This window comes from Apaloderma vittatum, unplaced genomic scaffold, assembly GCF_000703405.1.
Source record: "Apaloderma vittatum isolate BGI_N311 unplaced genomic scaffold, ASM70340v1 scaffold32385, whole genome shotgun sequence".
Taxonomy (NCBI): Eukaryota; Metazoa; Chordata; class Aves; order Trogoniformes; family Trogonidae; genus Apaloderma; species Apaloderma vittatum.
In genome coordinates, this window is record NW_009718197.1 from 8078 (window position 1) to 30973 (window position 22896).

The following is a 22896-nucleotide window of genomic DNA, read 5'->3' on the forward strand; positions in this document are numbered from 1 at the left end:
CGGACCAGAATCCTTCTCGAAGCTGCATTTCACCCCAGGGCATGGAACAGACTCCTGAGAATTCACACTACGCTTTCCAGGTTTGTATTAGTAACGTTTACGCTGTTCTCAGGAGCCCTGAGAACACATTTTGAAGGATTTACCAGTTTTTGGTTATAAAGAATCCTGGATTTGAATAAATTAATAACTGTAATGGCATTTAAATAGAACGTTGCACTAATGAACGTAAATAGTACAGCTCTTCTCATTATGCTTCCTTTAGAAATCAACAGACAATCAAGGAAAAGCTGCAATCCAGGAGCTCTACAAAAAGGAGCCGTTTTAGAGGCAGCAGGAGAACGTTGTATTATCAACGCTTCCTGACACCAAATTCTGCAAATCTCAAGAACATCTCTCTTAACCCTTTTTGCTCCACACTGCTACCTATGCACTTTTAGCAGACGTTCAAACTACACCAAAATAAACCGCAACCCTGCTTTGTAAGAACTGCGCAGGAGCGGTCAGAGGGACTGCAACGCAGCTCAAACAGCTTCGCGATAAACTAGCTTTGAATTTACCAGTTATTCCAGTTGCTTTAAAAGATAAGCAGAGCACCCTAAATGTTAAGGTCATAAAGAAGTTCAGGACTAGGAGAGCAACACAGAAAGCAAAGAATGAAAATCAGAATCATCTGTGCTGGTGAGCGTTAGAATCTGGGACACATTTTGAGTGGGTGGGTATCCTACCCCTGTTGGATTTGTCTTTCCCTCTTCCCCTTCCCATCTCAAAAGGGAAGCAGCTTCTTTCAAGAATTTCATCCACAAATGTCAGCCCCAATCAACTGTTAGATCAATAGATGATGATTTCTTCTCATCCTCAAACCAATTACTGTCGCTACAACACTGCCAGGAGGACACAACAGGGCAGACAACCAAGACCCTACACAGGAGGGCAGAACGAGCAGAAAACAAGCTGTGAAATTCTTGCCTAGCTAGGCTGTAACCCTGCTCTTGTTCTGCATTTCAGATTTTCCTATGCAGAGACAGAGAGAATGATTTATAATAGACCATGTTAATATAAAAAAAAGCAAAAAAAAGTCTATCTGTAACTCACAGGCCTATGTTGGTAAATATTGCATTTCTTCTGGGCATGTGAAGGCAGCCACGAATCTCGTTTTTGAAGATACCGTATGCTCTTAAACTCTTAAAGCGAAAGGGTTCCAAATAAAGGAAGTAAAGAATTTAATACCTGGTTCTCTCCAGCTTTTGGGAAGTGCTTGTTAGCAGGTTTCTTTATCAAAGCTTCGTTAGCTCCTCCGGTCTACAGCACAGCGAACAACACGCGACGTGTTGGAGGGGCGTCACGTTTTACAGCCTGAAAACCTACCAACGCCCCGGCAGCAGCGAGGTGTCAAATGAACGCTGGTACATGGAAGCTGGCTTATCAAACATGGAATGGCAAAGGGCTCTGTTTTGTAAAAATACAGCCACCCTAAGCGCACGTTCAACTGAAGTATCCTTTATAAATTATTTAACTGCGGAATCAACTGAAACCGTTCCGAGTCTACCTCGGACTCCACCTAAAAGCGGATTTATCAGAAGGGCTTGAGATGATCTCAGGTGCGAGGCTGCACGCTGCCAGGTTTCCCAAATAAAAGCCGTGCCCAAGCTTACCGAGTTGATGTCTATGCCCATCGAGGGTTGGGTCTGGCTCCCCGGAGGTGACTGCGGGATGGAGGAAGGTACCGTGACGGAGAGTGGGGGGAGCTGCGTTCCTCGCTGTAAACCGGAGGTCTGCATTAAAGGAGTGTTCTGAGGCAGGGTGCTCGCCACCTGGGGCTGCTGCTGCTGCTGCTGGGAAGTGGTCTGGGTAAAAAATGGGTACGGGGGAAGCTGCTGCTCCAGAGACAAAGCATCCATAGCCACGGCCTTGAAAAAGAAGAATCAAAATCATCCACGCTGGCAAATTGTTCCCCTTCATTTTCAAGCACGTCAAGTTGCACACCAAGAGAACTGTATTAAGTCAATCTCACATTTAAAAAAGTTCAGAAACGGTCAAGAATATGTTTCAAAAGACTTTATACATCATCTCTAGTGTACAATAAGCAAATAATCTAAAAGCCCAGTCGACCATCCAGGTCAGAAATCGATAACCTAGTCAGTCACTGAGGCACACTTATGAGATCAATTAGAAAAGCAAACTGAGCTTCTCTCATCAATTACAGAAGCGTCTTTCAAATTTCACAAGTAACTCTGGGGCAATACAGAAATGTCCTACCAGTTGTTTTTTATCACAGTTCTAGAAAAGCAAAAGTAAAATCTGTCCCTTCTGCAAATCTCTCCGAATTAATGAACACATTTAAAGACGAAAATTACAGAACAAGAGTGATGAAATTACAGCCAAGCTTCTCCCTAGGTAAAATAATTCATCTGCAACTGATAAATCTTAATTCTCCAAGTAAGTTCCTACCTGAGTAATCGGTGACAAAGGGGAAAGCGTAGGAGACATTTGCTGAGACTGTGGCCGTCGCGAGTCGGCACTCAAGGAGAGGGGACTGACAGCCGGCTGGCGGTGCTGCTGCGAGGGGGCTGGCGTCGTCGTCATTCCTGCCGGGAAGGGAGCAGAGCAAAGGTTTACTGATATCTGCACTCAGGTAATTACCCAAACGACAAAAAACGAACGGCGCGAGCGGACAACAAAAGTGCCAAATGCACCTCGGCCAGCCGGGCCGAAACTCGTTAGCCAATTTGCAATTAGCTTGGTCAGGCTGAGGAGCGTCAGGACAAGAGGAAGATGCCCGCGGTTTATCCTGGACCAAAACCTGTCACGGTTGTTCAGGTTCACACAGATTTGAAATTGAACCAAAGGAACCTTTCTCGCACGTGCACTGAAGCCAGGGGAGGCACGTTCTGCTCCGCTTGCAAGGGCTCCTTCAGGAAGAAGGGAACTGACCCTGGAACGGCCCTATTCGGAGGGCGCTCGAGATGTTATAAAAGCAAACATCTATTTAACGGAAAACGCAGGAGAAAAACTGGTTGCACAGGAAGTACTCCACTTCTAACGGCATAGCAGCGCACAGGAGGGCAGGAAACATCCTTCACACTCTGAAGAGCCGCGACCTAGCAGGGGTTAGGGATAAACAATTCAAGTATTGTAATTCAGTTCAACTTCAAGACCAAAATCCGGAAGTTTTGAAGCCTCCTGTACTTTCTGCCTCACCCTAGAGGAACTGAGACACCCTGGAAAGTGATTTTAGGGCAACGTAGCTACTGAGCTGCTCTTCCAGAGCTGCCAGAGAGGAGGAATTCATAAGAGCCTGCAGCTCCTCAGCACTTGGCAAATGTTCAAGGCTTCCAGGCAGGCTGCCAGGGAGCCAGGAAGCCCGGGCTGCCAAGGAGCCAGCAGGCAAACTGGCTCGAACCGTGCAGATTCTGAGGACTGCCTGGCTTCCCCTGCGACGTTTCCCAACTCAACGCCGTCTCACGGAACGCGTCAGCGAACTGACAAACTCAAACCATACAAACACGCGGTCTTCAACCGCCGGAGCTTCGCTGCGACCCGACAGGTGCGTGTTTCCCCACCTTGTCTCGGGGCTGCAAGGGCAGGTCTGTGCAAGGCACGGAGCTCCTGCCAAAGGTTCAAAAGCCTTTATGTTTTCTGCTAAGGAGCGAGAAGACTGAGAGAGGCAAGGAAGGCTTGGAAAAAAATCACTTAAAAAAAGCACCAAACAGCAATCACACCAATGATTAAACTACGGGATAGTCTCCAAAGACAAGGAGGAAATTCATCAATGAGTGTATCTTTTTAATTCATTACACCTTTGCGAGATCAGGAAATGTTTTCAAAGCAATTACATACTTACCCGTTTGGTTTTGTACCATTTACTTTGCTAATTATGGGTAGTGCCAAAACTCGAGTGACCCAGTCTGGCCTAACTCCATGCAAGCAGTTTGTTTCTTCTTATGCACACAACAGTGCTCTCAGCACAGACTCGCTAAGCTCTGCTCGAGCAACAGCCCGTCTCAAACTCCACCACATCTCTTCCGAGCCCAGGAAACTTGTTCAAGGGTGCTGCAAGGTGCTGACCTGCTCCGTACTGAAACGGTTAAACCACCTCCTTGCTTCATTCTCAACTGCTCAGTCGCAACACTACAGTAAGTTGATTAGAATTATTTCCTTTTCCCACCTCGTGAGAGGATTTTTAAGTGGGTAAGGGAATCCTGCCTAACACAGGAAATATCCTTGTATTTTTGGATCCAGCGCCTTGTTTCCATTCTAGGAATCGAGTGACTGCAATTGTCAGTGACAATAAAAAAAAGCAACCCTCTTCACAACCATCTGAGTGTGAGCCAGTGAAATTATCTAAAAAAATAACAATCACCAGAGTTCAAGTTATCTGCCTACCAAGTTAAACTTAACTCCGAGCTTATCAGGTGATCAGCGTATTATAAATTGTCAGCACGGCAAATAACACTGGTCTGTGGTTCGTTTCTTTTTAATGGAACGATCAGTGTTGTCAAAGCCCCCAAACACCCCTCAGAGTCACCTTTCTGCACAGCTCAAACAGCGAGAAGAACTTGCAACAAAAACTATGCTGCTGGGAAGGCAACATTTGCAAGGCCAATAGTGAGAGCTGTGAGAAATTAAGGTATTGCCTCCCAAAGCCCCGCTGCATTAGGGAGCCTGAATGTTCAAGATATTTTTGAAACTTGAGCAGTCGAGCTTACAAAAGCGAGCACACCTCTGAAAGGCTCCACGTTAGTGCTGATTGCTCAAAAAGAGAGAATTTGCTTCAGATGAAGCTAGCAATGACCTCCCAAAACAATCTTCACACTGAAAAAAATCAAAACATTCCATAAGAACGAAAACAAAAGGCCTGCTTAAGGTACTTCCAGAACATGAGTGCAACTGCGTTAAGTACAATGATTTATAAGGGCAGCTTTGCATGCTGGTCTCTCTTAAAGTCTTCTACACAAAATAAATTATGAGGAGGAAAAAAAAAAAAAGCAGATTTGGTCACCAAGAACGTGAGAAAAACGGAAGCCAGTTTGTAAGTCAGATAACTAAACACAGCCTTCTCGCTTCGTCATTCAGGAACGGCTCGATGGAACTTGTTTATCAAGGAATGTCAATCAACAGAGAAGCGCAATTACCTCTCGGACAAACCAGCAACCGGCAGCAGCGCAACTTCCATCACTTAATTCAAGTGAGCTCTCACAGGCAGCGTGTAGGAACCCCGCGGAGCTGTGATCTTACCCTGGCTGGCAGTGCTGATGCCCAAGTGAGTCAGGTTGGCAGCAAGGTTTCCGGTGCTGTTGGAGCTACTCAGGGCTGGGAACGTGGATTCCTCAGGATCTAACGGTGTCGGGAGAGGGGAAGGGAAATGGATGTTGGTCAGGTCCGGCAGGGAGCCGCCCGTGTTATGCGTAGCAGGAATCAGTGTTGTAGTGTTTTCCTGGTCAGTTGACGGAAAGATGCTAAGTAAGGGAGAGAGAAAAAGAAAAAAAAGACACGTCTCCAGTTCAATTCCAGCCCAGGCAGGTCTTTAGAAAATCTTTTTTAAGAAAAGTAAAGGGCTCTATAAAGAACTATACGTCGTATTTCTGATAAACCAGAGATGTAACAGCCAGTGGGTCACTCACAGAGGCTCTGGCTTGTCTCGTATCTACTTCAGTGTTAGAGTGTTTAAGGGATTTTCACAAGACTAAAAAGCAAGAGGACATTCAATACCCAACATTCTTTCTTAAAGATCTCAATGGTCTTTTGGAGGGGGGAAAAAAAAAGTTCAAAACTTACTTGATTCCTGGAACTTCACATGATTTAGGTCTTGATGACCCAGCCTGAAATAGAAGGAAGACATTTTTAAAGGCAAAGATACTACCAGAGACTTTCTAGAATATATTGCACTTAGCACATTTTATTTAATTTAACACATTTCTGCAGAAGAGCTATTCTTCTACACAAGAGCTCTGTGAAGCTCTCGTAAGGTATCTGTCACTGTTGCTGCTTTTTCGCCCAACAAGGCTCAAACGTAAAGAGCTTCTCCTGGTACAATCAAACACTTGCACACACATTCACATAAAGTGCTTTTTGGATCTAATGTTTAACAATTTGTTGCTAAACACAGCATTTAATCTCTAATCGCTGCAAGTAGTTTGTTTTCATTTACAACATGTATAACATTAATTTACCTAGGTATGCTTAGAAAATAAAATCCCTGTGTTTTGAAACGTGAGATTCCTACCTTTTTAGTGTCCCACCCCTGCTTAGAGAGGGTTTTGTCTGCCTCAGAGGTGGCTTCCTCCATTCCAGGGACAGTCAGTAATAAAACTAAAAAATGAGAACAATAGGAATCGTATCATAATATTAAGATTCTTAGCCAGAAACATTCAGGTTGGAAGCTTAACCGTTTGAAAACTCTCAGGTAACCTACTATGAATGAATAGGAAAGTGGCACTCCACTGCTATGAGATCAAAACTTAAAAAACACCACACATCAGAAGAGACTAAAAGTATGTTTAATTAGCAAAGAGACATTATTAGCTTCCAGAAAACCAAAAGCAACCACCCCAAATCATACTTCAAAAAATGCTGGCCTCCAATTTAGTCTGCTTAGATCTAAACACAAGAGTTTATCTTGGGATAAACTCCAATCTTTTGCATTTTGCACAAGCGACGCACGCTTGCCCCATCTAACTGGCGGCCAACAGGACGATTCCGGCGGGGAAAAATCCGGATCATCTTCCCTGGGACAGAGAACCGCTACAAAGCCGTTACTTCTCCAGACTCCAAGCACCGCTGCTTGTTCAAAGCAACCAACTGTCTCATCGCGCTGAGAGCAAGGTGACAAAGAAACATCAAAAGAAATCCCAGAGAGATGTAGCAACAGGACCCTCTCTCATGGGGATGACAATAAATCCGTATTTATGCGATACTGCTAAAGATGATCATTAGTTAATCTTTTACAGCTCCAGAAGCACAGAGAAGCGCTTCAGCACAGCACATACACACACGAGTGTTGCAGGCTTCCCTACCTCCAGGTGGTTGTTTAAGGTTTCTACATGGATTTAGCAGCTCTGAACGTGTTTGTTGAGCTGAGAGCAGGAGCAGGGGCCGGCAGAGGGCACCAGGACTGTTGGTGTCGGGGCTACTCGGGCTCGTAACTAGAAATGTTATCAGGGAGCACGGCTTGTAAGCATTGCCTCCGAGGGGATATCCGCCGGCAATCTCAAGCCCGTAAATAAAAACTAGATGAAATCTTGCTGCTGGGTCACTGACCATGAAATGTTCATGATTTCTACACTTTGCTGCAAGTTCCTACAAATTGCAAACCTGTAGTACCGCCCAACCACCAGAGTCCCACAAGCTCAGATTCCTTTTCCCCACAGGGCAAGGTCTTAGAGTCACAGAACACGGGGCTCAGGAAAACGTTGTCTCTCGGCTCTGCAGAATTTTTTCTGGATTTCAGTACCCAGAAAGTAAATGCGGTCCTTTGTTCCAATTCCTGTGCAACCACGCCTAGAAAGCGTTACGTGTATGTGTATTTATAGAAATAGATGAACACCAACATGTGTGCATATAATCTGAAGTACAACGCTTTGAATGTTACAAATATTTTTACTGGTTTCCTCCGTTCACCTCTTTTCTGCTGCATGTCCTGTGACCCTCCTGAAAAGGATTCTTGTTGAGCTGGAGTCATAGTACTCTGGTGCAAAGCAGAATCGGAATTTGTCCTGAAAGGAAGGCAAAAAAAATATATTTTTATTGTCAGTTTCTCTAAATAAAAGAATGCTTAATCTCAGATAAACGTAACCAACTCGGTAAAACCTGAACACTCTGCATTAAAAACCCGCAAAATCGATATGTGGCACATACCAGGCACAATTTCCTTGCGAAACAATCAATTTGCAGAACAAATTAGTTCAAGTTTGAAGAGCAACTGTTTCAATAATGGGATTGAGAGGGATAGAGGATAAATTGGTTGCCATCGTTAGAAAATAATTTGACATGCTTTGTTAAGGTTATGAATGACCGAATAATGCAAATTTGAACTTGAAAGCTGCTACCAGGCACTGGAGTTACCCGAGTCTTCGAAAAGAAAGCATCCCCGTTCCACAGGGAGGGAAAATTTCAGGATGCAAGGATGTTGTGGAGAGGGGAACCCCCGCGGCCAACACATCCCCCAGGATGAACCGTCCTGAGGTCGTGGACGATGGAGGCCACCCCTCAGACAACTCGGCACATCCAACGCCAGGAGCGCGAGGGGCAGGAACAGGCAGCTCAGGGCTCCTTTCCACTCGAATGCTCGCCAGGGCAGACTAACCCAGTTTCTGCACAGTGAGAAATCTCCGACTCTTTTACAACTCAACAGTTCTGGGGTATGCCTTGAACAGCTGGCAGGATGGACCTTCACAAAGACTGCTTTAGCTGACACACCTTCATTTGAAAAGCAGGTCACGTAAAAGGATAAGCATAATAGAAGGGGAAAAAAAACATTTCTAAATTCGGGACAGCAAGGCAGTTCAACTGACCAACTGCTGTGGGGAACAATAAATGCCTTTGTTGCACATGGAAGTGTTGGAGCGTCAGAGAACGCAGCCCAAATACCCACACGCGTGCACAGGATCGCTCTACTGACCTTCTCCAGCTTGTGTCCGATGGAGGGGACAGATACACAGTGCCGTACGGACAGCTGTCCACGTGATTCATCTGTTAAGGGGAAGAACACCACTTTCTCGCTTAAGCAGAAAGCCTACTTCAAATCTCTTCCCAAGGAATAATTCAAAATACCCTGTCAGAACCACTAAGCTCACCCGAGGAAGGCCAGCCGACTCCCAACAGGGAACACACTGGCTTCAAACGGGCGCTCAGAACGAAGTATTATCTGGATTGTTGCAATGCCTGAGCAACAGGACAACCCTCTTCCCTTTCTGAGCTTCTAACTCTTCCCCAAGAAGCTGCCATCTCCTTGCTCTCCCATTTCCCTTTAACCCCCTGAAGCCAGTCTGACTGTGGCACATTTGGAGAAGTAGTCCATTCATTTTCACAAACGGCAAGAAACAGCGCTTGCCAAACACCGAACTGACGAATCAACTTGCAATAAAATGCACAAGAACTGCAAAGAATTATTCTGGTTTGGGTTTACTCAGTTCCGAAGGGAAACTCAGTTTCACCGAGCCTGCCTTGCCTTTTCCATCAAAGGATCTCAACCTCTCTCCGCTTCACGTGTATCATTATCCCCACTTAGAGCTGAGGGAGGAGAGAAAGGTAAATGCTTACTTGACAGAACAGCAGGTATTTATAGACTAGCTCACAGTTCAGGAAAAGCAGATGACATGAACGGAGATGGGAAGGAACTCCACTGGCAGGTGAGGAGGGGAGGAAGAAGGGAACTGCTAAAACTGAAAACTGCGATATTGGTGAAGAGGGAGGTGTTCACCGCGAGCTCACGAGCCAAAGGATATTTGTCTTCCGTGTTTATCCACAGAGAGAGGGCGTCGGTGTGGGGAGCCGAGACGGTTTCTGTCACGATACACTCTGTCCACCAGACCGTGATGCCGAGTTGTTCTGCTCGTGTCCAACGCCGACGACTGAAAAGGAGTCTGAGAGAGACACATGAACTTGTAAGCAGAAAAACACGTGCGCGAGCAGTCTGCCCAGAACCCATCCGTACTGGGTGCAAGGCTGGGTTACGCTAAGGAATGAAACTCAGAAAAGGTACGGACAAGCGCAACCACGTCCGTTTTTTCCTCCGACCACATTTTCGCTATAGCCACGGAAAGCACTTCCCAAGGCCATCTCCTCCAGACAGAGATTAGAGACACGGGGAGGCAGCCCATGCTAGACCTGCCCTCTCATAAATCAGCACCGCTCTCCAACCTTTGGATCTGTAAAATACCCCGAGTGAGCGCGGCAGGGAGCCTGCTGACAACGGCTGTTCCCATTCCCTCGGTGTAGCATGCAGCAGGCATCCAGAAGGAACATGCTGACAACCCCAGCTGGAACTACAAGGGCAGGAGAAGCAGGAGGAAGCTGCGCGGTGAGCCTAACATCCACCACAACACGCCACGTTCTCTCAAAACTTCCTTTCACCCCTCCTTTCTGCGTAATGATTTTAAGGGGACACTGATAGAACTGAAAGAAAAAAAGTAAAAGCAGTTTCCTTCCTCCTCTGTCTAGAAAAAGAGCATTCAATATTTTTCAAGTGATTTTCTTTTCATTCCGGTTGCGCAGTGACCCTTGGTGGGTTGATTCCATCTTGAATCTTATCAGCGCCGGGATCTCAAGAGCGTTTCCTTGTCAGCAAGTGGTTTCAGAGAATGAGGATGGCAGAGAAAGGACAGCGAAGATTAACTCTCAGGCTAAACTGGAAAACTTCTACATCTTCAAAAGTCCTTCTCTGCATATACCTGGGTGGGGAAGGAAGTACAGAACGGTCAACCTCTACTCCTACTTCAACAGCAATATACGGGTCTCTGGGGTGAAAAAAAGAAAAAAAAAAGCTAGAGAGTCTTCCACTCGTTGCCAATGTGAACAGCTTTTCTGAGTCCCTCAACACCATCTGTCTGGAAATCCAAAATTTCCTCCTCCATTCAGGTGCTGCACGTGGCCAACGCACTGTCCTGTCTGCCAAGCCATGAAACCATCTGGCTGCCACATTATTTTTTTTATTTTTATTCTTGAAAGTGTCCAGCTTTGGCTGTTTAAAATTATGCTTTTTAAAAGGTTTTACATTTCTTTTAAAACATTTTGTTTATTATACCTTTTTAAAGACCCTTTCTACTATTTTAAACTCTTTTCTATTTAGCAAATATTAGTCTCCCTCTCTGCACACACAACCTGTGTTCACGTAAATGGATGCAAAGCAGCTGGGGTGTTTATTTTCTCGTTCCAGGGCCAACGCTCTATATTGCTTAAGTCAATAAGGGACCAGCAAGAGAGCACACTCTCTTTTTGCTGTACTCTCAGCCACTAAGATCATCAGACTTCAGTTCCTCAGCACGTATGGCTTTCTTGTATGAAGACTTAGAAATCTCAAGTCGTAGCATCTCAGCTTTAAGCAACTTAAATTAAAACACGTAGGTTTAATCTCTGCTGTAAACACTGAACAATAATCTCGTTCTGCCTAACTGGCAGCCCACAGAACTGGGAGTATTTGTAATTCTAAAACAACAACAGAAGGTCTCAAACTCTTCCTTGCACTGGTGTTACATCAATTCTACCCCAAAAAGCAGCAAAAAATTACAAATACATGCGTGCTTGGAAGGTCAACAGGAAAAGCAATTTCCTATGCCAGTGGCCTCAATCACAATGTTACTAAAAAAGGAGAAGCCAGTGTGAAGCACACCTAGCGCAGACATCACCCAGAATTTAAAAGGAAGCCAATGCATACGAACATACGAAAAGGTGAATGCAAAAATAGCTTTTCTCTTAAGCTTTCCTTTTTTTTCTTTTTGGCACAACTTTCCTAATAAAAACACAGCAAAACTCTGAGTGGAACAGTGTGACAAGCACACAGGGACCACACTCCCTCCCGGGGCTACAATTTACGCTGTTCTGTGGCCTTCCAGGAACAGAGATCCCAGGTGAAGCCCGAACTCGCAATCGGAAAAGAATGCAAACACTTGAGGAAATGGGTATCACCTCCAACAGGCCTGGCTTCTCTCAACAACCATCCCACAAAACTTAAATTGGGGCCAAGCGCCAGGCGATCCCCACCCCTGCAGAGCACACCGTGCCCAGCTGCAGTCAACAAATGTGATTTTCAACAAAAAAACAACCCAGATCTGAGCAAAAAAAACCTGAAGAACTGTTTCGCTTCCCTGAAAAGCTTTCAAGGATCTGAGATCCGAACCAAAGCTCCGCAAAACGTGAAAACAAAAAGCAGCTCAATACAGACAGGAAGGAAAAAGCTCGGTGCTCTGAGGCAACAGTGTCCCGTTAAGATTGATCAAGGCTTCAGAAACAAGGAGTGAGGTGGATGAGGGGGAAAGAGAGGGGTGGCACCTGCTGCCAGGTCCCATTTGGGTGCCTCCGGTGACAAGCAGCGTTTGGGTCATCATTTTGCCTTTCCCGAGGCGAGTTGGACATGCAGGCTGAGCGCACATGCTCGGAGATGGCTTAAAATCACAGGCCAAGGCAGTGCCAAATAAACCAGCGGCTGCATCGAATGAATCCCCCCCGGAAATCACAAGTAACCGCACCACAGACCACAGCAAGTCTGTACAGGAATTCTTATGCATGTTCCAAACCGGGATGCATGGCAAAACCTGTATTTATGTGACAGATCAGCACTCGTTGGGAGCCGGGACGGTGACTCAAATCAATACTGCGCATACCAGAGAAAAAAGTGTAACGTGTGCTAAAATACGTATCTACCTGGGCAAACCGGACACCAGTCCTAAATACGTATTTGCACAAACCTAAATACTTGTTTACCAAAGAGACGGGAACTGCTCCAAAGGCTTCTGCCAGAGCTCCGTTGTGCTGTAAATGCAAAGAACCAAGATGCTCAGACACCAACGCTCTCACCAGAGAGGCTTCACCTCAGCGGCACATCGTACAAGGATCTTTTGGCACTTCCCTATCTTTTGGCAATTTCATCGTACTTCTAGCTCAGAATTGAAAAAACCCGGAAAGCATTCATCACTCAAGACAAACACATGGTTTTGTTTTTGTTGCGTGTCTCCATTTGGTACCTGTAACGCTATCAACGCTGGATTTTTGTGTGTGGGAAAAAAAACCAACAACAAAAAACCTGGAGTTGAAGGACAGTTTGGTTCTGTGTTCACCCCTTCAGTCATTCATAAATTTGTGGATCTTCCCTCTTGAGCACTTTGTTAGTTCCAGGACTAAAAGAGTCTACGTAATAACCATCAGTAATGGCCATCAAGCACAAAAATACTAAAATAACTATGGCTTAAAAAGAACAGTTACCTATGACCCTCCTTAATGAGAAAGGCAAAATCTTGAAGAGTCTCTTAGTAGTGGAGTACTACAAAGGACTTCGTAACCTCACAAACCTCCACACTGTATTCCTTGAAGGTGACCAGATTAAAACAGACATTTGCTTCTCCTCTTGCACAAGACTCAAGCTTTTAACCTCCACAAATTCAGCTGTCTATGTGCATTTCAAAAGGCACAGAGGATGTCATCAATAGTTCCTCCGTGTTTATTAAGCCAGTCTTTATCAGAAAACCACAAACTGCAAATTCTTACCCCATCCCTGTGAGATAAAATGTGTTATTGCTCAAAGAAAGGAAAACTAATGCAGAAATTTTAATTATTTTGAGCACCCTAAACCAACTAACTATAGCAATCGGGAGTCCCAAAAGTATTCATCCCCTGTACATCATATTCTGTCTAAACACACTTACTGACAGCAAAATATTCCCATAAAACACTCATTTTTCTGTTTATAGTGGAGTCACCTCTGGAATCACGACAGAGGGGGAAAAGTAGAGCCAGTACCTCCCTACATTCACTTTTCAGCCCGCTCAAAGAAAAGTGACTCTTCTGGTCCTGGTTTGTGTCCCATTGTCCCTTCTCCTCTCCCAAAACCCACACGTGACTCCCATGGAACACCCAGCACACTCTCCACACCACCTTGCATTATCTGCTTCCAATTTTCCTTTGAGCCTACAGTATCTTCGCAGCAGATTTCATTACAAATTTTGTACTGAACCAAAAAAAAAACCCCACCAGGAACGTTCACTGACAGAAATCGCATTGCTTCTGCATATTCTTGACACAAAAGCATCACGACCGGGAACAGGAGAGCTGGTACCTAACACTAGAGAGACACAACACAAAAATATCCACACAGCTCGTACGCAACTACGCTCTGTCCCAAAAAGGCAAAAAGTTTTCACGCTGGGTGAGGCCATGGTGTTATGTTCTGAACCAGCAGCTGGTTCACGATCTCCTGCGAGGAAAACGAAACAGCATCCAGGCACAGCATCAATCAACAAAAAAGAAAGCAACACCCTATTAAACTCACCTGGAAGGGGAGATCCATGGCACTGTTTCCAATCTGATTCACATTTGGCAGTGACCCACCGTAGTACTGGCCACGACTCTGTCCCAGTTGCAAATATTGGGTTTTCTGCAGCTGTAGCTAAAAGAAAAGGAGGAGGAAACTGTAAGGGCAACTCATTTATTTCACAACTGTTACAACCGACTCGACTCGACACCACGTTCATTATCACTGAGCACCGGCACCACCTGTAAACAGCACGAACTCAACTTCTGCGAGCAAACGTCGACCTTCTCCGCAAAGCTCGGCTGGCAAACAGCCACGTTAGGTCTTGCGTGATGGTGTAAAGCGATGGAAGAAAAATCAACTTCTTAGTCAGTGATCGTATTCGATTTCCAAATAACCAAATAACCACCGTGTGGAACCACATGGTTCTTATGTCACCTGCTATTCTGAAAACCACGACATAAACCCCCGTGTCAGTCTGACCATGAATCTAATACCAAAATTAACCAGCTGCTCATGCATCCCAGGGATGCATTTTCCAAGGACTCAAGAAACTACAATTCAAGTAGCAAAAAATGAAGCTTACATAAGCTGCCTCTCCTCCCACTGTGGAGGAGTACATATTTTATAACGTATGTTGTTCCTCACTAGATGTCAACTGGCTGGTTTTGCACTCTGAAACGCAGGAACATTCCTAGGTTGGTAGCAAAGAATTGTAAAAGACCACACGTTCGGCTCTTGGACTAGCTGCAGGTTGGTTGCTAAGGTGCTGCAGTGTGTACATCAACAAATGTGGTTCAGTTTCATTCAAACAGATCCGAAAGCCTTCACCTCCCAACGCCAGAATTGTGAAGAGCAAAGTTCGGAGACGGATTAGAAAACACGGCATTCCCCAAAGCGGATGCTTACACGTGTTGGGTTTTTGGTTTTTTTTTTATTTCACACTTTCTTCAAGCAAAGGGAACGGCAGGATGGAAAGGAGCAGCCCTGTCTCTACGGCGCTACCACACAGGGTTGGGTGAAGATGTTTCCAGCAAAGGGAGGGAAGAGCTCGTGACGCCACCTCTGCAGAGCCCTCTAGCCGAGCGGTACCAACGGCGGCAGGGCTGCCGAGCGGGATCAGCAGCACAGTTCCGCACTGCACACCGACAGCACCAGGAAGGGACTTTAAAACCACCCCTAGGAAAGCAATTCAAATACCCTTTTAGTTACAGAACCTCCTCTAGAAGGCACCAATTTCCAAATGCACAGTCAGCCAAAACCTTTACGCTTTAGCTAAGGGACTGGATTAACCCAAAACTTAACAGAGAGCTCTTAGAAACCTCCCCGTGAAACGGAAACTCTCAAGAGACTCAACTATTCGGGCAAGATATCAGTCTCAGAGCGGCCGACAGTTTTCTCCTCAACGAAAGGACAGAAAATCCCCTCAGCCCTAAGACTTGTAAGATATTCAGCGCCTCGTCGTATCCAACAGTGCACAAAGATCCCATCTGAAGAGTAGGGAAGGTGTCACCCCCCGCTTTTCTTCTGCAACCTTTCGCCACGCAACCACCACGCGGTGCTCTCTAAGCAGTACACGAAACCAGAGCAACGCTCCGCGCTGGTGGCACTTAATGAGTCACAGTCCCTCTACCTCAGAGCTGCAGAGCGCTAAAAGCACAATATCAGAACTGGCTGTGCTTTTTGCCTGGCCCCTACATATGGTTTTGTCGTTAAAAAAAAGGCTTCCTTGGGATCCGTGCCAAACATTGAAGTAACTATTCCAACAGGTGTTGGGTTATTTTAAAGAACGTACTATAAAGCACCCAAGGAAGGTGGTGGTGGAGGGGGTTTGCTTTATGTTTTTTTCATGTTTTGGCCTTCCCCGGTACACACCTAACCGCCAGTATAATGTAACAGGGAGGTCACGACCATTTGTCTTTCCACTGCAGTTAAACGTGGAAATGAGGAAACACAGGAGATGGAGAAGCAAAGCGGTTCTCAGAAACGAGCTTGTTAAAACGGCCTGGCCGTACCATTAATTTTAGTAACACTCCCTTCGATAAACACTTGTGGAGAGCCGTGCCAAAAATAAGAAAACCCCTTGCTCGTTATTGCTCTCATACATCATCGCACCGGCGCGGAGATCCCTGTTTGTTCCTCCCTCCAGCCTCCCCGACGGCGAGCGGCCCCCAGGCTCCGCGCTTTATTGGAGCCCTTCAGCAACTGCCACTCGCAATCTGCGGAGATCAAGCGCGAGCTGAGCAGCCCCGTTTGCCGACAGCCTCAAACCTCCAGGTTCTTGTGTTGGTGTTTTTTTTTTTTTTAAGTTGGCAAGAAAGCGGGTTTAAATCCCGCGACGGTCGACCTTACTGTCAGTCCAACGGGAGATCTCAAGGATAGGCAGCTTTTCTAAGCAGAGGACTGGTTAAAAAAAAAGAAAATAAAATAAAAACCACCGTAAAACCGGGCTTTTCGCCGTCGCCGAGGTCACTCGGGAGTCTCGGGGTTTGCTAAGGGGACCCGCGCACAAAGGAAAGCAGCCATGGGCTGTGACTCGAACGAACACTTCCTATTTCTGCCCTACAACCGCCTCGTGAGGTGAATTAAGTTGCACAACTTGGGGTTTGGGGATTGGAAGAGGGGGATTGTGGGGTTTTATTTTAACAGAGAGAAAAAAGCACCTTTTCCGACTAGAAAAATTCAGATTACTCTGAAAATGTTAACGAGTCTCATGACAACTCCAGCGCTATCTCCAGGGGTTAGATTCAATTAGCAGCAACTTGCTTTCTCTATGACTTTAGATAGTCGAGTACGATAATGAATTACTTAGTGCTCACCAGATATATTAATTTCTTGAACCACGAGAACTGAGTGACTCCACACTACAGCTTTTCAATTTCTGTATTATGTGGCCACGATAATAGCTCTTTGACAGCTGAAAATACTGCTAAATATTCCAGTTCTTTCCTGAGAAAGCTTTTGATAAAGAGAAAGCTTTTGCTTGTTAAACTACTTTATTTCTTGTTGAGAAGCAATGTTTCCCAAACGGCAGATCCTAACTGAATCTGTAATTTTCCCTCCACCATCTCTCCTATGCTACTTGAAGAAGATTTTAGTTTAAAAGCAAGTCAATCGTTAAAAATCGAATCCTTCTGCACAAGAAGTTTTCTAGAATCGCTGTAAACGTTCCCCAAATAAAAGGCTTCTGCTTCGCCAGATTTGAAGTTATGTGAAAAACAACAAATTTCTGCAAATCTCAGTCCGCGAGGCAGTAGCAGCGACTTTAGAGCAAGCAGGAAAGGAATCGTTACCTTTCCATGTAGTAATCAGGAATTTGCAAGCAATTACATTCTTAAATCAGCCAACAGTTAAGTAACATGACATGATCTCACCCTGGTTAATGGAACCGGACAAGCACAACTTTGGTAAGAAATCAAAAATCCTAGATTTAACACAACTACTGACTTGCTGACAATGCAACATTCTTCCCGATGTTAGTTTTTATGGGAACCCATTTATATGAACCACCTCAATTTTTCCACTTAGATTGGGGTAAAGTTTGCTGGACATACAGCTGTGTTTGTAGGGAGAGATTCAAGTTATACACTTAAAAAAAAAAAAAAAAAAGCGAGAAAACATATCCCTGAAAGCATATCCAGTTCTCCTGCAGACTTTCTAAGTGTCCAAAATACGCAGATGGGACTCAAAGGGAGCATTTATTAAAATTCAACACTTCCAACTTCTTTAAATGCTTCCCCCAAAATTCTGGGAAAACTGCAAACTTACGGACAGAACTTGAAACTGTAACTGAACGGCAAATTTGACCCTGGAATTGAGTCAATCAAAACCTGCTGTAACCGCTTCTTTCAAAATGCCCTTTTTAATACATAAAAACGTGATTCCTATAACCGTAATAAAAGGGTGGGGTGTCCGTTTGATAAAAAATAACCAAGGTATCTGGTGAATACAGGAAGTAAGATGTCACGATAACGGCTCTTCTGCTGGCTTGCAGTTTCTATACCAAGCTTTCTTATCAATTTTAGCTTTTCACCGTAAAAAGCTTTCTCTTCAGCATGCTGAGGCTAATAAGCAGTAAAACGAGCGCAGATTAGAATTAGAAATGTATTAGTACATCTTAATTGGAAATTAAATTCTGGTTAAAGGATTAACTGGAAGTTTTAGAGACCGCATTATAGGCAAATCCTGTTGTTCAAATCAGTTCAGAGTTTCCCGGTTGGATATGTCTGAGATTTCTCAGGAAGGCTTTCTCCCACAGCAGCCAGGGGCACAGAAAAGCAAGTTGCCTGGAGTTTTTAAAACCGACTGGGCTTGATTTGGTGTCCTCAATCCCAGGCACTGCTATTTTCTGACCTCTCCCTAGGAAGGAGCTCACAGCCCAGCTCTGGGCAGAAAGGCCCGTCGTGACGAAAAGGCTCTTCTGTCACCAGCGCTGGCCTCGTGGCACAGGAGTCGAAAACAGAGAGCAGAGACCAAGTGCCCTTTCTCCTCAGACCTGGACTTCTCAAGTCACACAGGCAGGGCAGCAAGAAAGGAACTTCCCAGGTGGAAGGTGCACGCCCTCGCCTCTCCTGCAAGCGAGAAGAGAAGGCAGAGTCTCCCCGACTCCTCACCCGGCTCCTTCCCCCTGCACGGAATCAAACGCTCAAACACACCCTCAAGACAAGTCCGTGACGCAGTGGAATCCCAGTGGAAGTGTTTTCTTCAAAGGGAGATTTCTTCCCATTCCCAATCCTCGTGTTGATGAGAAAAGTAAATACAGTCTTAAAAAGAGAGAGAAGTTAACATCAACTTCAGGATTCACAGTTACTGCATTGAGATGTAGCAGCAATACAGGCGTGAGCTAAAAACCACCGAATTTCCCAGCTAAGTCTTAGAAGTTCTTTACATCCGTGCCCAAGTCACCAAGAACTATCTGATAATTAACCACCGCTCTGACCACCAGAGGAGTTTGGCTCCTCCCTTCCCCTTAAACTAAGCCTTTTCTGTTAAGATTCTAAAGCTCATATTAGAATTTGAATTTTACAAACTCTGCACTTGATACTCAACCACCTTCTAAAACTAATATACATCAAAATAACTGCTCGTTTACAAAAATTACCCTCCATGAAAGCCGTCTAGAATGTATTTAATTAAATGACGAAGGATTCACAAATCAGTAAGAGAATCCTGGTAAGCCAAGGCAAAGCAAATGTACATTTCATTAAATACAGCAAGTATTTAGCTGCCAGTCCCTCTCTTGACCCAAGTGCAATCTCATTAAAGCCAAGAACCTAAAATTAATATCAATAATGAGAAGACACAGAAAGTTATTAGCAGGAAAAAAGTTCCATGAGTAAGAGAGGATGTAGTTTTAGAATGCAACGAAACAGATCACACCGTGGAGAACACGGTCCCAGGGCTCTGCCACCTCTTCTTTCCCAGGGAAGGTGGACAACCTTGACCCTCTCCTTGCACCAGAACTCTTACGACCTAAAAGAAACCTGGTTAAAGACGTCAAAGCAGCGGAAAACTTAGTGGGTTAGCGCAGCCTCTCTTAACTTGCTCATCCCACAACCAGGTGGCAGAAGGGAAATAGCAGGAGAGGACAGTGGGAGCCAACCGAAGGACGGTTTCTTCAGCATCGAAACTAACTCAGCTGCCCGCTCCGACCTCGCGTGACGCCGCAGGGCTGCCCGCTCACATCGACCTCTGAGCAAACCTCATCTCCACTCTCGCAGAAGCTGGAAGGTACGAACAGAACGAGTCACACGGGGCCTCACGTTCCAGCAACGCGGCGTTTCTGTCTTCCCTCTGCCACCGAAGTTCCTCAGGACACCACATGAGCCATTAGGATCATTTTCAGAGTCAATCGCTACATTTCAAAAAAATACGATGGGCCTGTCAAAATTACCAACTGGGCTCTAAAGCACTGCTTCTCCTGGAGTTAAGGGGACAGGTGCTGCGCGTGTGTAAAGCACTTCAAAACTGAAGACCTGCTGTTGGGTTTTCCCCCTCTGAATGCCAAGTGAATCAAACTAAACATTCAAAGCATCAACTTCTTCTATTTTACCACCTGCCTCTTAGTTACCCTCCTATAGAATGAGAGTGATCACACCAGAAGAATATTGCAAAGATTAAACAGATTTTGAACTACTCAGACTCCCTAACAGCACACACCACAGAGCACTTCCTTGGGGGTTCAATTCTCCCCTCAGCAAACCGAAGTTTGACTGGTGCACTCTAAGGCCCAGAGCAATAAACTGAACGATGTGGATAAATCAAGATATTTAACAGCCTCCCAGTAAGCCACCATTACCTACTTTTGTGCTGAAAGAGGCAGGGGGTCTCGTCTCACCAGGGGAGTGGGGAATATGTGACAAATTAATTAAAGACTATTATACCGCTCACACAGAAGGAGATGAACAAAGATTAGGAAGACTTTTGGAATGCCTGACTCTTTAATCTTTTACAGTTTGAGTACAACTGTGAAGACAGTATCACCTTGGTTTACAGTTCTATCAGGTTTTTGACAGTTTTCTGCAAACAATTAAAAATACTTTGACTGTTTAGGTGTTACAGATTAAAACCACCTACGCACGTGACCTAACAGCTGAATAGGTGGCTAAAGAAGAGACGGATGTCCATTTGCAATTCTAGCCCTTTACTTTCGTTTTCCAAGTAATTAAAAATCAGATGATGAGAGCTACTAACATCAATACTTCCCCTTTCATCTGAGCATGCATCCACAGAAGTGTGTGTGCGACAGATGTTTCTCTTCGATCCAAAGAGTGTCCTGATAGACAAGGGAAATAACACTTATCATGTAAACCCACTCCTTTTAAATTATCTTTCAGAGCATCTAACGCTACTCTGAAGAAAAAGGTGCAGTACCGGGAACCTGTAGTTCCAAGTTCTTTGATAAAAGACATCGACTCTCCAGAAAAAGGCTTGACACAGAGCTCTAGCTACAAAACATCTACAATTCCACAATGTTATGAGCCCCTTAAAGTCAATGCATGTTGTAGGTATAAAAAGGGAACCCCGAAAACTCGGTTCCTCTCAAAATCAGAGCTTGTTTAGATGTGCCTGCTGCAAGGCAAGCCACCCTGCTCTTTTATTTCTGAATAACCAACCATCCACGGCAACAACAAAAAGCGAACACGGCCCAGAGTCACGCTAGAACAGGGAGCGCGGAGCTAACTCCTTCGCAGCTCTTCCTGGCGATTGGAGACAGACTCCACAGACTAATTTATCAAAGAAAAGAAGAGAATCCCTCGCATTTCTCTTTCCTTTGGGCTGTCACGATCAGGAAGAAACGCCATCAAGCCAGATTTCTAAAGTAACTTATTTCCTGCAGTTTCGTGTCCTGATCCAAGAGCAGCGGCGGCTCCAAGCGCACAGCTGTTCCTCCCAGGAAGACTGGTAAAGGAAATGAAGTCTGAAGTTTAGAGGAAAGGTATAATCCGCAGTGATAGCAGCTGCTCTGTCTGGGTCACTTGGGATTTAAAATATTCCATCATGAGCTCTGTAACAAAATGTTTTGCAAGGGTTTTGGGGTGTGGTGGGTTTGCTTTTTTTTTCTTTTTGAATTTTAGGATGTTTTTATTTTCATAAAAGCAAAGACTTTAACATTGGCTAGAAAGAGAGGAGACAAGCCAAGCCAAAGTTCCCCTCATTGCCTCTGCCAGTCGTATTTGGCCTTCTAACGCCGTCAGCATCCGAGCGCGATCGATATTGCAGAGGAAAGTCCTACCAAGCCAAACCAGGAAGCCAAATGTCTACTACAAACTAAGTGAAAATTACCACGAAAAAATCCAGACATTTGGTATGAACTGGATTTGAACCCGTGCTTTCAGAACTGCTACATCATTGTTTACTCTTCCATCACCGTAACTGTCATTTAAGTCACTCTCAAGTACTTGGTTGCATTATCACATCGACGCGTCAGGACACAAACAGAACTATCCTGCAGGCCAGCCAAACGTCGTCATGAAGAGTAAAAAATTCAAGAAAAGGGGAGAAAAAATATACATATTTGCTTCTTTTTTGTTTTTTAAAGGGAAGGAATCTGTCGTAACATGTTACCATTTAGCAGCCACAAAAGAGCAACAGCTCTGTTTCTGCGACACTGAACCACTTCACAACCAGCTCTTTACTCGGAGAGCTGCAGCTGATTTTTGCCAGTGGACAGCTACCGTACGCTACCAAATACACTGGGCAAGGATTGAGGGCATTGCCAATGCACGAAAACACCGAAGTTTTCTCAGAGACTTCAGAAATTAACAGCAAAATGAGAGGTGACCTATTTAAGGCCCAAAACCAACGGGATTTGGCTCTAGTCTGTGAGGGTCTCAGCTCACACAAACTCTGTATCGGGGTCTGCACGGAGGGAAGGCGATGCAGAATCCTCCTTCTCTATGTCACGGAGCCAGAGCTCGAAGTGAAACTCCCTCCAGATACCACAAAAAACCAAACTGGGAGCTAGAAGAAAGGGTTTTCATCATCAAAGTACTGAAAACTGCTGGTCAAAGGAAAGCTAGATAGCTTTCTCGAGGTTTTCTAAACCTGGTTAAGCTTACAGGTTACCTGCCAGTATTAGATGCATGCTGCAGTTCCACTTGCTAACCAGTAAAACCGAGAGGTCTCAAGGGAGGCGCATCCACTGGAACACCTGCAGGGGTCCCTTGCAGCTGCATAAAAGCCTCTATAAAATCACAGCAGTCCTGAGTGATCCTGTGCTTTTGAAAGGAGAAAGGAGATGGAAGGAATAAGTTCTTATCTCCAATACCTATGGCAATGCCGGTCATTTGAGGGAGGCTCTCCTACGGGTTTCTCGCTAGGACTATCTAAAACCATTTAATTTTTGCAGCTCGCATGTCCGTGAAGCAATGAACTGCAAAGATTGCTTTCTCTCCGCTTTGAGCTGCTGTTGTCACTGTAGGTTCTTCCTCACA

General features: G+C 45.1%; 1 protein-coding gene across 1 annotated transcript in view; it reads right to left on the reverse strand.

Annotated features, from left to right (window-relative positions):
* Positions 1-14095, reverse strand: part of CRTC1 (CREB regulated transcription coactivator 1) — a gene marked incomplete at both ends in the record, with an annotated part of 21805 nt that extends 7710 nt beyond the window's left edge. The window contains 10 exons of the mRNA XM_009870174.1: positions 1653-1907; positions 2449-2585; positions 5236-5456; positions 5776-5819; positions 6224-6309; positions 7618-7712; positions 8618-8679; positions 9444-9581; positions 12418-12465; positions 13979-14095. Coding sequence (XP_009868476.1) covers positions 1653-1907; positions 2449-2585; positions 5236-5456; positions 5776-5819; positions 6224-6309; positions 7618-7712; positions 8618-8679; positions 9444-9581; positions 12418-12465; positions 13979-14095 — 1203 coding nt within the window. The remainder of the gene's footprint in view (positions 1-1652; positions 1908-2448; positions 2586-5235; positions 5457-5775; positions 5820-6223; positions 6310-7617; positions 7713-8617; positions 8680-9443; positions 9582-12417; positions 12466-13978) is intronic.
* Between the last annotated feature and the right edge of the window lie 8801 nt (positions 14096-22896).